Source organism: Pungitius pungitius, chromosome 18 (genome assembly GCF_949316345.1).
Source record: "Pungitius pungitius chromosome 18, fPunPun2.1, whole genome shotgun sequence".
NCBI lineage: Eukaryota > Metazoa > Chordata > Actinopteri > Perciformes > Gasterosteidae > Pungitius > Pungitius pungitius.
The window spans coordinates 7905454-7922368 of record NC_084917.1 but is presented as its reverse complement, the minus strand read 5'-3'; the positions used below and the strand labels follow the sequence as shown (position 1 = coordinate 7922368).

At 45.1% G+C, this 16915-nt stretch overlaps 2 protein-coding genes across 2 annotated transcripts; one reads left to right on the top strand and one right to left on the bottom strand.

Annotated features, from left to right (window-relative positions):
* The first annotated feature begins 75 nt into the window (after positions 1-75).
* On the top strand, positions 76-8215 carry si:dkey-106l3.7 (uncharacterized). The gene is made up of 7 exons (XM_037484626.2): positions 76-199; positions 3640-4366; positions 6104-6265; positions 6387-6558; positions 6724-6806; positions 6983-7077; positions 7240-8215. Exons 2-7 carry the CDS (start codon positions 3830-3832, stop codon positions 7322-7324), a joined length of 1134 nt encoding a protein of 377 aa, XP_037340523.1. The 5' UTR covers positions 76-199; positions 3640-3829; the 3' UTR covers positions 7325-8215.
* A 138-nt stretch (positions 8216-8353) lies between these two features.
* On the bottom strand, positions 8354-15316 carry rnf208 (ring finger protein 208). Its single transcript, XM_037484652.2, has 2 exons — positions 14582-15316; positions 8354-10541 (listed from the first exon to the last, which is right to left on the bottom strand). The coding sequence occupies exon 2, from the start codon at positions 9514-9516 to the stop codon at positions 8737-8739; it is 780 nt and encodes a 259-aa protein (XP_037340549.1). The 5' UTR covers positions 9517-10541; positions 14582-15316; the 3' UTR covers positions 8354-8736.
* Positions 15317-16915: the final 1599 nt, after the last annotated feature.

Sequence of the window (16915 nt, the reverse complement as noted above, 5' to 3'; positions counted from 1 at the left end):
CAACAAGTGGACCAGGAGACACTTACTGTAGCTAACTCCCACAGAGGAGGTTTTCAGTACTTTGAACAGCACGTATTTGTATTTCTGTCTGTTTGTGGACTGATGCTGTTTCCACAGTACAAGATGCGATGAAAATTTTCACAATCATCTAATGATGACCCCGAGGCTCTAGTTTGAAAATGGCTGTGTTCTGGTCAAGGTGAGCACCATTCGTACTAAAAGAATGTCTTCATTCGTAAAAAGCGTTTACAATTTGAAAGGATCTATAATGTTCTCAATAAAAGTGTTTCAACATTCCCTGTAGCAAAAGCTGTAGCAAACTGAGCATGAAAGTCAAAAATACCATTTAGAATCCATCCATCATTTGCAAACCGTTGTTGGTATTCCTTTGTTTTAATAGTGAAATATGTGTTTAGAGTTATTTGAGTATCAATAAACTAGTTTAGAAGCTGTTTAGATAGATATTTAGTTTGATCAGTAACCTTACATACCATCTCACTTGAAACTAACGGGTCATATATCAGCCAGTTGGTTAGATTTCTTGGTGGTTGGGTTAAACTGTACAGTTACACCTGGAAGTTACTGATTCAATGCATTTGTGATACAATACACCTACGTTATAACTGGGTTTAACTGGCTCACTAATCTTCATATGTCCCATCATGGTTTTTCTATAGGTGCTCTTTTGTAATTTGAGCTCAAATTACTTGTGAGATAAATATCTATGATTTCCTCAGATCCTGAGCTGTTTTCCACTTAACTGCTTGATGAATGAGGGCCAATTCCACCATTTGAAATTAGGCGTAAACGTCCTTTGTACTTTCTGAAGGCTGAAATCATTAAATGTGAATATTGACCTCTTTCTTTTTTACTATTTGACATTCTGGTTGTCTTTCTCTCCATAGCTGTAACTTTAATTTAAAGGTGCAAAAAAAGGAAATTGATGCCTTGTTGCTAGTTCCAAATACACCACCCTCGTGACTATTCAGTGATGTTTTATCTAAATAACTGGCTTCCTTGAGCAAATCCCTGCATGGATTGACTTTGGGTGCATGAGATAACACACATAAAGTGCTTTAAGTACTTACTACGTCCCCCAAACTGTGAATATATATTAAGTTCAGTTGTTTTCTCAAATGTGTGTAATTGTTTGGTGTATACAGTAGAATGTCTTCCAGTGAAGTCAGTTGAGTTGCACGATTATAAGCCATCTTGTGGCAGCTTCAGGTATTTAAAAGTCAGGCACATTTTGATAGACTGGTGGTTAGATAAGATAATGGAAAAAAAATCTAAAATGTGTTCTTACTGAATTTCTGCCGCAATAATGTGAAGACTCTGAAATAATTTCCCGAGCATCATTTTTTCAACACCTGAATGCTTCCTCTAATGCCCAATGACAATCAAAGTATGTCAATAAAGACTTCTTCTTGTATTTGCCATGACAACAGTGATTCATGGTTTCATGTCAAAGTGCGGACTTCTTGATGAGGTCTCAGGTTTGACTCAGGTCACAATGCTCCTCTTTATTGACGTGTATGATGTTTATGTATTTGCTCTGCCTGATTCACCTTGATGCCGCTCTTTTCCTGTGCGTTCATGGAGAGTTGGTGAAAGGTTTGTCCGTACATCAACTAGTATCCTGCATGTTTGTGTAGAGTAAGCTCCAAGGAGCCGACAATATCTGGAGAGTAAAACATGTATTGGTAAAGTGAATATGCTTTATTTTTTTAAGTGTCGGTGGAGGCCAAAAAAAGCGGAATTATGATTTTAGTATTTATGTGCTGGATGTACAGTATAAATGAAACAATATGTGTCCAAATGCACTAACAGATGGACACATATTATTCTCATGTTCCCAAGGTCCCATGATGTTGGGCTGTGAAAACCATTAAAAAGCACTTTCCTAGATTTGACATCCAACTGACACGTACTGCCGATTGGCCGTTATATGACATCACTCGCAGGCCGAAAGGAGCATCATCGTTTAAATATGAAATCACGTTACATTTCAGGCCATAAGACTTCCCCGCTTTGTGCTTGAGCTGTGGGCAATGCCCTGTGTACCTGCACACAACGGGGGGGGGGGGTCCTGGAGTAAACACAAACTGCAGCATCTGTACAGTAGTGTCTCAGTAGCACCTTTACAGTTGGAAACGATGGGACGATGGAATTCAGGTACATTGGCACTATCAATTAACCCAAATTCACACACACACACACACACACACACGTAGAGTGGGCAAGTTAACAGAAATAAAAAGTATTCCATTAATACCAGCAAAAAAGGCTGCATATATTGAACTTATCAAATGCATCAAATAGAGGAATAATGCCACTGTATGATCATATTGCACTTCCCCCGGAAAAAAAAAAAAAAATTACAATAAATTCAGACATTATCATAATAAGACAATACGCATTTGAGTGAGTTGGTCCCACTTTTTCACTAAGTATCCCAACTAAATGGAATCCACTGTTTGTCATCATCTCAGACCGGGTTGATCGCGTTCCTTTTGCATTGTTTGTCACCACTGTAATGTTTGTAGCCACTCTTATTAAATGTCCTTTGTTTCCAAAAGGTAGGTCATGTGCTCACATGTGGGTAGAACCAAGTCTTGCTCAACTGACATAAAACTGGCGATTAAGCACATAGGCGAGGCAAACAACACCTCTGCCTCAAACAAGAATGACGAAAGCCACCTGGGTCGGGTTTTTTGCTTGTTTTCTTTGCTATTCTTCTAAACTTCTCTTCTTCTTCCTCTTCTTCTTCCTCTTCTCCTTCTTATATTTGATACGGTGGGGCAGTTCGCACCTGACCCCATCAGATCTATGTTTATTCAGCGTACATGTTGATAAAGACCACAGCAAACATGAAATAACTCTCGCATTGTGTTTCCAGGGTTGTGAAGGATCCAGGGCGGAGGGGGGGGGGGGCCTTAGCCCCAAGGGGAGTGGCATTTTGCATATACATACCAACCAAAACGCATGCACGTTTGTATCATGTTTGAGTTATTGATAACACGTGAAAAACCATAGTGACATCACCAAAATTCAAATAAAAGCCAATAACGGCAAATTATTTGGAGGGCTGAAGAACATTTTTGGGGGGGCTTCAGAACTAATGACGCCCCTGATCCAGGGCTCTTGATCAGATGCTGCCACTGTCCACATGGGGAATTTAGATCATATCTGCAGACAGGACTGTTGACTCTACATTCCTGCATTCGTTGAAAAATCGCAGATTTTTATATTACGAAGCAGCGTCTACGGTTTTGGCTACACACCATTAATGCTGCTTATCCACGTAGGAATTTTGACAGATCGCGTTACAAATGGCATATTCCCGCCCATAGCAATGCCTGGGTTAGGTGTGTTAAGCCATACAAGTGAGTTTTGTTTCATTCTCAGGTTGTTGGAATCATATTAATGCTAGATGGCATTAGTATTTTTGTATTTTCGGTCCCATTCTGCGAAGTTAAAGATGACTGAAGTTCATATCTGATATTTGTTTCTAACCTCAGTTAAACCTTCATGCCACAGCTTGTGCCTTCCCCTAATACATGTCCTGGATTTTATTATAGCTGTGTGGACAAATACAACTTTTAAAATAACAAATGAGTCACTTTTTTTTCTTCCCAGAATGCGGTGACAGGAAGGAGCAGGTATGGACACGCAGCAGAGGGCCGACAGGTGATGGGGAGAGGCGTGGTGAAGCTGCAGAGGCGGATCACACATCAACTGCACTAGTTCCCCGTGGATAACGCCTGCGTGGGCCGTGCCACACCGGCGTCTTCAGTTCGGGGGGCAACAGAAGACTGGGGGGAGGAAGATGAATCTATACAGGAGCTTCGGGAACCTAATGGAGTCCTGGGTCGCCGACGCAGGCCACTATTCGGACGCAGCGCGTCTCGGAAGCAACGGCGAAGACCTTCCAACACCTTCCTCCGACACGGGGACAAGTCCGCGCCCGGACTCGGTGGACTCTGGCGTGGAGACGGCCAGTTCCGTCATGTCCTCCCCGGCCACGCCGTCCTCTGTCACCACGGATAACGCAGGAAGGGAAGCGCACGGACTCACGTCTGCCTCGCCGTCCCAGTCTCCCACCCTCTCTTCTTCCTCCTCTTCCTCTCCGGTCCTCGGTGCCAGCGGAGCTCCGCGCGTCTCAGTGGACGAGATGCTGATGCGTCGTCCTCGCGCGTCTACTGGACCCACGCGGCACGCGTCGTGGGTAGCGAGAGGTCAAAGGTCACGGAGTTTCGCCCTGAAGAGGTCAGCCAACGCACCTGTGCCCACGACGCAGACGTCGGAGCCGCGCAGACGGTCGATCGCGTGCTGTGACATTCAGGCGGATCAGACTAAATCACAGGTGAGACACTGTTCATGGCACGCACCAAATCATGTGTTTTTTTTTTCCTCATTTGAAGTAGTTTCAGGATGACACGAGTTTCACAGTAGCAGGTTTGTCTTGAACACCACAGGTATGCGTGGAGGAAGTTTGAAGGCGTGAGACACTGTTTCGCATTCTATTGCCGCCAAAAGGGTTGCAACACAAATTCCCCAAACAACTGCTTTGAGATGTAGAAGAAGGACAGGCTTGTCATTACGCCGACTCTCTTTCATGCTCCAACCCGTCACGTGTCGGTCTGCGGCGCGAGGACCATAAACCAGTCTGCCCAGGTGTCTTTACGCCCACAGACACGCGAGGAATGGACGGAGACAAACTCAATGAGCTGTCTGTGGTTTTTCTTTTCAAAACTTGGCAGACGGGTTGTTTACCAGATAATGGAAAACCTGTAAAGCATTGGATTTTTTCTGTTTGCTATAAGTTAGTAAGCTCAGTGAATGTGAATTAATGTTGACATGAAATAATTATCTAAATTGGTCCTCAATGTTATTGCATTTCTAGATGTACCCATAAGGGCCTGAGGGGAAATAATTTGGCGACACAAAAACATGTCAAACAATGAAGACATAATTGACCAATTACTTTTGTAACTACTCTTTAGAAACGTTCATGAGTTCAACGTTCAAGAGTTACAAAGAAGCGATCATTGATTCTGACTTAACAGGCCGACTGAGAAAGACCTAATTATCTGTTCTCAATACAAAACTTTCATACAATGTCTATTGTTGGTTCTATCAATTATATTACTGTAAAAAGATTTCCAAATATAAATATATGTTTTCTCTGTTAATGTTAAAGGGAAAAGAAAAAAGGTTCAACTATAAATGGTGATTGTATTAATTTGTAGCACAAACAATTCATTGAAAAAAATCTAGACTTAATCGTTGATCAAGACAAAGAGTCAAAGAGTCTTTAACGTTTTTCAGGCCAAGGTCCCCCAAACTGATGGTGAGATGGAGTCAGGACCCCCTATTCTACGGAGTTTGGTCCACCATCTTTTATTTTTTAGCTTTGCGCTCTTTAGACGTGAGCATGAACGCAATCTGATTGGCTCGTGTCTGTCCTATTTGCATGAAAGGTGCTGTGAGTGCTTGACAGAGATTGCAGACTGAAAGATAACGTCTTCCTCATCAATTTATCTGTTCGCCCACAATATGTTGGATTCATGTTAATGTGTATTTAAAGACAATAAATACAATTCCGATTCTCAAGTTTACATTTATGGGAAAAAAATTGGTTGGAATTTATTTTTTGGTCTTATCAACCAAAAATTCCGCGACCCCCCCCCTGCAGTACCTCCGCGGACCCCCTGTTGAAGACCTCTGGTCTTCAGTCTAGTGGCTTCAGCAAAAATCATGATCCAAGTTTTTACCATGTTGATCATGGCCTTGGAATAGTAGTCCTCACCCAAATTGTTTCATTTCATCCTGTGACAGATGAACGTTTGGATCATATTTTTATGTCGATCCATCCAATAGCTGTCTAGAAATTTCCCTCCAAACCACAAATGTCGACGCAATGATGCCGCTGAAGTAAAAGTCAGCGGAGCAGCAAAGTGACTGGGTGCCATCAATGCATCCAGAGGAGTCCCTGTGCATGTGTTGGATGCATCGCTCTGAAAGACGTTGGAGTTGACTAAACTTGTTACATTATTGTACCTTACAAGTGAAAGCTTTCCTTGCTCAATGATCCGTGCAGGACCTTGATGAGCGGGAGAGGGCACCACTGAGCCCTGGGCTCCGCTACTTGGAACAGGTGTGCCAAATGTTAGAAGAAATTGCCAGACAACAGATGCGCAGCCGAGCGCTGCAGATGGAGACGGATGCCCTGCAGGAGGATCAAAACATAGAGGTGGACCAGGTGAAAACTTTCATATAGGGCTACTTTTAGTAGTTACAGTTTCCAAACCTGATCTTGTCAAACTTGTTTTGACCAAACCTTGATGACAATGGTTTCCCCCGACGCTCGGCCTCCCTTTCAGGCTCCCGCCACTTGTCAGAGGGACTCTAAATCTGCCAAGGAGGAGCTCACTTTTTGTCCCAAAAACCCAAAAAGTGCAGAGCACAGCGAAGCCCTGCCGGGTCGAGATCATCTCCACAGACACTTCCGGCAGAGGTCTGCATCTGACACAAATATTTCAACACTTTATAGAAGTGAGTCTGAGTCCACCTACCGCTTTCAGTTTTCAACTTTTGTGATATGGTACATTTCATTTATACTCACTCTACTGCATCCATGGTATTGTGTGTGTGTGTGTGTGTGTGTGTGTGTGTGTGTGTGTGTGTGTGTGTGTGTGTGTGTGTGTGTTATTGATGCAGGAAAGTTAAAGGCAGACTGCAGAGGGCAGCATCTCACTACAGATGACCTGCCCGAAATGGATGAGGAGGAGCATGAAAAGCAGGTTAAAATACACTTAAATACAACGTTATAATTGTATGTAAGTCAAACACACAACTAAAGAACAAGTACATTATGTATTTGGCATCAGGTTGTAGTGAGTTTTATGAGAAATATGTTATTTTTCTCCTCCTAATATTCTCTTTTTTTGCTCCACAAATATGTTTTGTGCAATTTCAGGGTTCTGAAAAAGAAGAGACTACTAAAAAAAGGGCGTGGAAAATAAAATTTGGGTCTTTCACAAAAGCGGAGTCGGCAGTGACGGATACCGACAGGTGAGCCATTGCAATTGCTCCACGATGCTCTGAGGCGGCAGCAGGCCGCACCGACACAGTCAAACGAGAGGCTTTTAGTCAAGAGTTTCCCCCCCCCCCCGAGACTTAGCCTACACGCTGGCTCCGTTTGAACTCCGTTTCATGCATTTTTCATCCGCACAGCCAAAAGACGCAGTCATCTGAGAGAAGCTCAGCCCGACGACGACTGAGCCAGATGTTCAGGAGGAAGAAGGCTCCCCCTGTGTAGAAAGGCCACGATATTTGGACATTTGAGTTCCAGTTTGAAAGAGGAAGAGGCTTAAAGGTTAGAGCACTGAAACTGAGTTCCCATTCAGCTCATGAGGTGTAGCAATCTGCTGAATTTTGTATTATTTTCTGCTGTATGCTTTGTTATTTTTTATACCAAAATAATTATTTTTTTCTATAAACCGAGAGTAATAAGCTCTGTAATAAGATATTATTGTTAAATATTTACATATGTACAGTCCAACACGCTTGCCATATTAAATAATGTGAATATTTCTCTTTGAAGTTATTATACATTTAGTTTTTTACTTTTGCAGTATAACAAATATGTCTCTTCATACAGGACAGATATGACTGTGACACATATGCTTTACAGCTTATTCATTATCGAGACAAAGAAATGCCTGAAATAAGTTTCCAGAGGTCTGCATTTGCCTTGAAAAGCCAAATAAGATAACAGTGATGTGATTGTCGATGTGGCTGGGAAAATGTATCAGGTGTACGTGGTCAGGTGCATATTTTTCTCTAATAAATTACTTGAAGCTTTAATTACATATTCAATGATGATGATGTATTTAGGCCCTGCTTTACTAATTAAGTAATCAACTTTGGAGTAGATTAATGTATAATTTCATGGTTTGTATTGGGGGATTTAAAAATATACAATCTAAAAATATAAATATATATGGGCTTTGTAGGGGTGAAATACAAAATACCATGAAAAATCACTCTGGACATTTTTATCTGAAAAGGAAAGAATATATATAAAAGGAAATCACAATTAGCCATTTAATGGCAAAAAATAGAATGCAAATTAAGGGATAGTTTTCATGTTTAGTTCTAGTTCCTAAAACTGCCAAATTTAAATCCCTTTAAACAGTGCAACAAGATTAGAAAACAATCCATTAACTACCCCCTTAAGTAAAGGCAAATAATCAATGGATCTATCAATAATCTAAATGAAGGGAAATCCATTATTCTGCAGTTAAATCATTTCTGTAGCTTGACAGATCACACGTGCAGGCCACACTTTATCATTTACTTAATCTTTATTCACCTAGGTTGGGGGGATAGACCTCCCCTGGCATTCCCATGTAAAGAGATGTTAATGACAAACACGTCCAACCAAACGAGAGAGGGTGAATAGGATTCCAGTCCATACATAAAATACATATATTTACTATTTATTGAACCATCGGCATCCATTAGTCCCACATAGCATCCATCTGTGCTATTAAATATATATAGATAACATCTGTGGAGGGATTTATTTACTGTGTGTGTGTGTGTGTGAGAGGAGAGGGGGTTGGCAGAGAGGGTAGAGCTTATAGACGAAAAGAGCGATGAGGGTGGTGTGTGTCTGTGTGGCGGATCGAGGGGGGTGCAGTGTCCAGTTATGCCTGCCATTGTCCCCTACATGATGCCACAGGAGGACAAGGGGTTGGCGATCTGGCAGGTGCAGGCTGACTGGCAGTATTGGCGCACAGTCTGGTAGCAGCTGCGGTCGGCCTCGCCGCCCCACTGCACGGGCCCGTTGGGGTCGGAGGGCAAGCGGCTCAGGATGCTGGTGTTGATGGCCAGGGCAGCCAGGCCATAGTCCGTGAACAGCACCGTCTCGCGCCTGCACGTGGGACAGGAGATGAACTTGTACTTGGGACAGGACTCGTAGAGGATCTGCAGGCACTCCTCGCACACCGAGTGCAGGCAGGAGAGGATGCGCGGACGCTTGCCCGCAAAGTTGTAGGTGTGGCCGCAGGTGGGGCAGTCCAGGGGCTCGCAGGGCATGACGGGCCCCGTGGAGGAGGCGGAGGACGTGGAGGACGAGGTGGAGGAGGAGCGCAGCACGTACTGGTTGACGATGACGTCCTCCATCTTGTAGTGGAACTGGTGGTAGCAGATCTCGTTGGCACTGGTTTTGCGCTGCGCCAGGAAGCTCTGCTCCCTGCGCGTCAAGGGGGGGGGCGGCGGGGACGCCATCTGCCGGGGGGAGCCCGTGATCTCCAGGGTCAGGTCGCTGCAGGCCTGGTTGACGATGATTTCGCCTTCGCCTCCGCCGTCCCACGCCACTCTGGGGGGCGGTGCAAAGCGGGGCTGGGTGACGGGGACCGGGCACTCTCGGGGGAACTTCTCCGACTGGATGATCTTGACGGTGTCCATCGGGATGGCGACAGGCTGGCGCCTGAGACAGGACATTCGCGCGTTGTCTTCGAGGTGGATGGGAGAGAGGGGCTGCGGCTCTATTCAGCGCTAGTCGCCGCTGCCTGGTTCTGGGCGAGGGGGGGGGGAGAAGATTAGGCTCTGTCTCCGGAGTCAGCCGTTGGAGGGGACGTGGGGACGGATGGTTGCCTCCATGTTGTCCTCAGAGATTCCCGCCCCACGCTGGGTGTAAGCTACTATCAGCCGGTATCTTTATGAAGGGAAGAGCTCAGCCGCAGTCACGCAATCCGCCGCTCTTACTCCCCTCCCCGTGGATACGGATGAGTTAACAGTCCAGCTTACAGTGTCCGACCAGTGTTGACTACTTAAAGGTGTTGTTTTTGTTGCTGATGTTCTTGTGCTGTCTCTGATTGCTATTTGCAGAAACGTATATCCACATACAAGGACAGGTGGTACTTTAGCAAGATATCTTCTCACTCAGTGATGACACCAATAAATAATCTCATAAGCACACGGATGCTCACATATATAAATACAGAACAGGTTGTTCAAATCCTGCGTTCACACTTTGGGGGAGTATTGAGTTCAGGCCGTCCGGAAAGGTCCAAAAGATATCGTCTTAAACTATACGTCCTGTGGCCTGCAAAGGAAACTAGTCATCCCGAACTACCCTTTACACACGGTTCTCACTTAGCTTAACTTCCTGTTCCTGGCTGAGGGAGTGTTTCACACTCGCGTGCGTGAGAAAGAACGAAAATCCTCCTTATCTGCTCCTCCTATCGGTCCAGTTTGGTCAGGTGACCCCCGCGTGACCCTCTCAGCGGCTTCTTGATAAAAAACAAAAGTTGTCCCACAATACCCTAGACAGCTGATAGAATGGCTCTTCAAGCTCCAAGGTTCCTGAATTCCTCAGAGGTGGGAGTGAAGGGTTAAACTTTCACACCGTCCTCCCAAGTGAGCAGAAGAGCTGGTAACAGTCTGAGGGACGTCTCCGTGCTTGTCTCCCCTTGTCAGTGACTCAGACTCATACCGTGTCCTCAGGTCTCCTTTGGTCCGTCTACCTGTGAAAACAGTAGAGATTTATAAACTGTATTAATTTCTGCTCTTTAAAAATGTATCATGGAGTAGTAAAAAGAAAAGATTATTATTATTCTTATTCTTAGAAAGGTATGCCAGTGTATGATGACAGATGCTTTTACATTGGCATCATGGACTCGGGCCCAGCTGTGTTTCTTAAGAATGAGATAATTATCATGCCGCCCAAGCACATCGGTGAGCTACTCTTTTTTCACCCTATCCCCTTATCTGCCCTTATCAGAAAAACTTGGTTTTCACCCCCTACTACTTCTCCTTTCCTACTACAACCCAGATTATTTTATGTGCCAAACTGTCAGCTAACACCAAAATAGTCACATTCAAACGTGTTGCGGGCAGTAATGGCGGGTAAACAATGCCCAGACGCAAACAGTAAATGCAAACCGACAGGTAATTATTAAACAAAGCCTGACGTGCTCTGCGATCGGAGCGGGTCATTGTGACACACGTCGCGGTACCGCTCTCGTCATGCTTCCTGCTTGCCGGCAGCTCTGTCACGTCTGAGTTGCGTCATGGAGACAGCGTGAAACTGCTTTACACCCTCGGTGCGGACGGTCTGTGTCACACCGTGTGGGGTTTTGCGAGAAAAAAAAAATAACTGATGATTTTTTTTTTTTAACTTGACCAAAACAATAGCTGCCAACCAGGAGAGGCGGAAGGATGACACGTCTTTCTCTTTCATTCTTTTCACTGGATGCAACAGTGACGATTCGTTAGAGAGAATGAAATAGCCTTGCGGAGGAGGTGACCTACATGGCAAAGAACAGAGGAGGAGAGAGAGAAAGGGCTCTGTGCTGGTCCGTGTTTCTATTTATGGTTTGTTTATCTACGCACATCTCAGTGGTTTCCTGCCCTCAAACGCTGCTGAAGATTCACACCGAAGGAGAGAGCGTGAGATGCACCCAACAGGCAGAAGGCCCTTTGCGAGCAGGCAGACATTTGCTTCTCCCCCTGGTCCTGGATGCTGTGACATATTTGTAAACCCCACACTCATCACACACACGCACACACACACACACACACACACACACACAGAGAGCTGTTGGACATAATCGCAGGAAATCTCACCAAATGTGCTTCGGCACCTCCTGAAATAGCTTTTCTTTTTAGTCCGGTTTAACACACAGCGTGCATTCACACACGCTTGATAAAGACAGTGGTGTGCTTCAGTGGCAATGTTGGTGTTGATTTTTATGCAAGAAATAGAATAACAATATGGATACAATTTTAAAAATAAGTTAAATAATGTTAAAATAATGTTAAAACTGAATTTAAATATTTTCATTTTCTTCATTATGAAAGATTAGGAAAAGTTTCCGCCTTTAACGTGATAATGTGAATGTGTTTTGGTTAATATATATATATGTAAATATTCTTTTTAAATATATTTATATATTAGTATATACCAGCCATAAAAATACAATATGGCATCCAGAACCAAAAAAAACAATGACAGACATTTATATATTTTTGCACATACATCATCTACGGGATCCAAAAGTCTTCAATCACTAAAAATAACTTGGCATGTTGTTTTAATAACTAATCACATTGACTAGTGGCAGATATTATAGGTCTAGACACACTGGGGATATAAACTGCCTGTGAGAGAACATGTCTGCCTCGTAGTGGTAAGAGGTCGGGTTGATGAAGCATTCCGGCTGCGAGAGGAGCCTTTGAGCCTTTTTTTGGGGGGGTGAAGCGGCTAAAATTACCCTCTAATTTGGTGACAGCGCTATGAAAAGGGCCGATAAGTGAAGCTGCCTGCCTGATGATGGCCCAGCTTTGGCGCGGCCTCTTCCTGAATCCACGGAGCCCTCTGCGGTTATATAAGGAGCTCATCTCTTACCCAGTCACCATGTTAAACACAGCGCTTCAGCTCTCCCAGTCTTGACATTGAGGGTTTGTGTGTGTTTTTGTGTGTGTGTATAGCTCTGGGTCCTCTCCCTGCAGAGGAATAATTACACTAATGAAATCATGGCAGGCATTTGACCTCGTCATCACAAGCAGGTGAAGAGGAGAGCTGACCACTGAGACGTAGACGTCAGAGGAGTTTGTATCATCAACGGTATAAAGTCTCACACACACAAACACACACACACACGCGTCTCACCCTCCTAAGACTCCCCATCATCTTACTTGGCACCACCCATTTACATTCCACCGGGCACACAGACTAAAAGATAACAGACAGATACAAGCCGCTCAAAGGAATATTGCAGACTATCTTGTCATGCTACTGATTAAACTGATGCAGACACCTGAAGAGGGAAAAAAAAACATGGCGCCACACGCTATGAAAAACATGTCCTCCTCTGTAGCTCATGCTTGCACCATGTTTAGAATGAGTCATAGAAACTCTGCCCATCAGCCCGTCTCTCTCTCTTCTCCCAATGACAATCGGTCCCCACAGCCATCTCCTTAAAGCCTGCGGTCCATCCATCCCATGTTGCTCTCTGTGTGAGCGTCCTGTTGGCCCGGACCGAACAGATGGTCCGGGTCGTTGTGCTTCTGCACCACATACCAGCGGTACGTCAGGTATGCCAGCTATGTTGAGATGTGCATCCGCATTCATGACTCGGCTGGTAAAAAAGCATCGCAACATATCTGCACTATGAGCCGCGTAGATGTAATGTTGCTATTTTGATTACGTAATGTGTTTTGACCTTAACGTGATCTGAGGACAAATCCACGGATTTGCTCTATGTTTGTTAGTGGCAGATTCTCTCAGGAAGGCATAGTGCTTACAGAAATTCAGTGAAATGCTCTGAATGAACAGAGGAAAATCTGCATTTGTGGCATATTTTACTATTTTAAAAGTACATAGTTTATATAAATTGAGAGTTGTACTGCCGATGCATGTCATTATATATATATAAATCCATTTACTTCACATATAACATACATTCTGTTAATATGTAACTCAAAAAACCAATTATTTAAATCTTTGAAATGTCTTTTTTACTGGATTAAGATCCACACATTCAATCCACCGAGCTGCAGTGTGGCAGAAAGTGCTTTCTGAGAGAGCGCGGAGGTGTTGTTTTTAATAATTCAACTGGCTGTCTGTCATTCATCGGCCATTTTGCCTCGCAATTCATTACAGCCAAGTGCTCTTTGTTCTTGTCTAGGTTTCTCCCGCACAGCAACTTTGCAGAGCTGCACACGGGCAGAAAACTAAAAGGCATTAACCGTTCTCGCTCTGCCTGACGCGGACTTCACACAAGACGAATGAGGGAAAAGGTCCAGCAAATGTACCGCGCTTCAATAACAACCGTGGCTTGATTGATAAAGTGTCTTTTAGGCAGGCTGTCTCAGTGCGGCGGCGGCGCTGCTGTGCGACTCGGGAGAGCGACTGTGTGATGGAGGCGAGGTGGCCCAAATATTTGGACGGTACGAGACGGAGAGGCTTTAGCGTGCAGGGAGGGGGGTGCGTACAGGAGCAGCAGTTATGCAACCGCAGCATGGTGTACCCAGGGCTCGCATTGCAGCGCCAATGTATTGCCAATATGGAGATGCCTTAGACCCGCTGACGGATACAGAACAGGCCGTTCCAGCCCCCGTCCCTGTAACCCCCCCCCTCCTCCACCACCACACACACTGGCCCCTAATGTCTACTACAACTGTCTGTCCAAAGGTCTGTCAAATGTCCCAAACAAGCTGGAGACTTGACCCTGAAGACACCAACTACACCCAAACTCACCCATCGTAAAAGGTCTCTACCCCCTGTTTGTGATCGACGCAGCTGAGTGGCTGCGCAGGTGTGTGTCTGTGGGCGTACCAGTGCCCCTTCGTTCATGCGGGCCATGCATGTGTCTGCTAAAAGTGATGCAACCACCATGCAAATCCCAGTTTAGCATGACAAAAGGCCCAGAGCCCCCTATGTCTTTCACAAAGACGGCTGGAAAAGAAGCAGGACGTCATAGTGTGAGACTCGCAGAGAGGAGCGACACCTCACAGAGGTAAAACGGATACGGAGAAGGAAGATAAACACGGTCGTCCTCACCTGTCTACCAAGCACACTTGTCTTTGGTTTCCGGTCCTCGCTCGCCTCCTCAATCCGGTTGCCGTGGTTGCTGTTGGCGTTTGTCGATGTCTTATTGACGAGATAAACTGCTCGGTCTCTTTGTCCAGGGGGGTGTCTCGCCTGCGGGACGATGCGCTCTCCTGTCCATTTGAGTCTAGCAGGATGAACAACGAGCAGCAGTGGAGGGAGGCGAACATGGAGTGCATGTAAGATGGAGGAAGCTGTGGCGAGGCGGATGCGTCATGTCTGGTATCGTTGAGCTCAGCATCCCACGTTCCTCGCCGCCTCTCCTCTCTGCTACCTTTGTCCTTCACTCTCTCACCCGAGACTCCTTTCCGCCGGGCAGTGGCTGAGCGTCTCCCTCAGGTCTCTCTTTCTCCATCTCTCTCTCGCTAAGCCCCCAGATTGTTCAGCGTGTTCTGTGCAGCGGCCTGAGCTCCGGCGCCGTATTCCTCTCCACGTACGCCCGTCTCCTCTTCCTTCTCGTCTTCTGGTCCTCAGGTAAAAGCTGTCGTCGTGTTGTTTCCCTCTCCTCCGTTGTTATCCGACCTCCCGTCTCAGCTGCCGTTCATTACCTCTTTTTCTTCTCCCGCTCCGTTCGCTCCAGTCAGTGCGCCTCACAGTCACACATGCGCAGTGTTTTCACACATACATGCACACGCACACACACACTCACACACTCACACACACACCCCTCTGTGTCTCTGTGCTTCCAGCTCGCTCCTTGTATATGTGGCTTGTTTTTTGCCTGCCTACCCCCACCTCCTTCTCTCGCTCTCTGTCTCTCTCTCTCTCTCTCTATCACTCTCTCTCTCATTTGCTCTCCCTCGCTGCAGCACACACTGCAGTGCCTCTGCAGCCAGGATCACGTTTTCTAGTTGCCAGAGAAAATATTTCAGCCAATGAGAGACGTTTTCCCTCCCCGGCCCCCAGACCCTCCCTCTTCCCCCTTTGACGTTTCAACACACACAGTATACATGCACACACATAAAACACACAACCCTCATTTATACACAAGCATGCACACGGCCGTCTGAGATGTGAGGCTGTTTGTGTGCAATGTTTGTGTATAAATGCAGAGGATTTGCACCTAACCCACGATTCTTACTTCACCTGCAATCTGAACACACATATGGTTAAACCGACAGCAACGCAAACAGAAAATACAGCAGGCTGGTGTGAATAGATCCAATTGAAAGGGGAGCAGAACATCTGACACAAAAAATAATAATAATAATTTAATGTTAATTTTCCTCCAGGCCGCTAACTGGATGTTTTTATACTCATACTCAGCTGAGCTCACGTAGCTCACAAACGAGTGAGCTACAACTCCATCATCCTGTTTGCAACTACTTCTTCTTCTTCTGTCTTAAGAAAGACTTGGACTACTTGCTCAACACATTGTCGATGTAATATAAGTTCCTCATAAATGTTATGTGTAGTTTGCTTAAACTCTATCTCTCATTTACTTTATCCACCAGCCATTATAAGTAACTGGCAATGTGTGTGTTTAAAATCTCTTTGTTGAAGTTCATGAAAACAAATGATTTGCAATCTGAAGTGCATAAACGATTAAAAATGGTTCATTACACACGGTGATAAATTGCAGATAAAAGGGTTAGTTAATTACTTTAAGTTATGTACTGGCAAGCAACTATCACAGCTAATGAGAAATGCAGTCAAACACAGTTGTAACAATAGCAACATTAACATATGAGACGTTTTAACTGCTGAAAAACACAGCACACCAATAAGTACTAGAAACGACCAACCATTCAGCTGTGCAGTCAGATCAGGTCTTGGTCAGTCAGCTCGGGGAAAACCAAAGAAAGATGTGTCCGCTTTGAGGCCAGAAGTGCGGAGGGCAAGCTACCAAAATAGAGAACAAATATTTACTTTCCGGGGTTTTCTTACTGACACGACACACCAGTTTCCCCTCAGAGTTGGAGGGTGTGTGACCGTGTGGCTTTGCGGTGGGCAGGACAGGACTTGTACATGCAGCCGGTCAGTTTATCCCCCCGGCGGTACCACGTGGCCCTGCCTGTTGACCCTGGATGTCTTGTTCTCAGCGTGTAAATTAATTGGTGGAAAAACTCCAGGTGAAAGAGTCAGTGGACTGGTACACCAGCAAGGTGCGGCTAGGTGCATGCGTTAATGCTACCGACACATTTAGCTTTCTAAGCAGCCTGGGGACAGATCCAGCAGAGACAGTGACTGGAGGGACATGAAGCACATGTCCAATGAATTAAACACAAAAACACCTGGCAAACATGGATAACCCCTCAAGCTAGCCATATTAAACAAAGTGAGCAT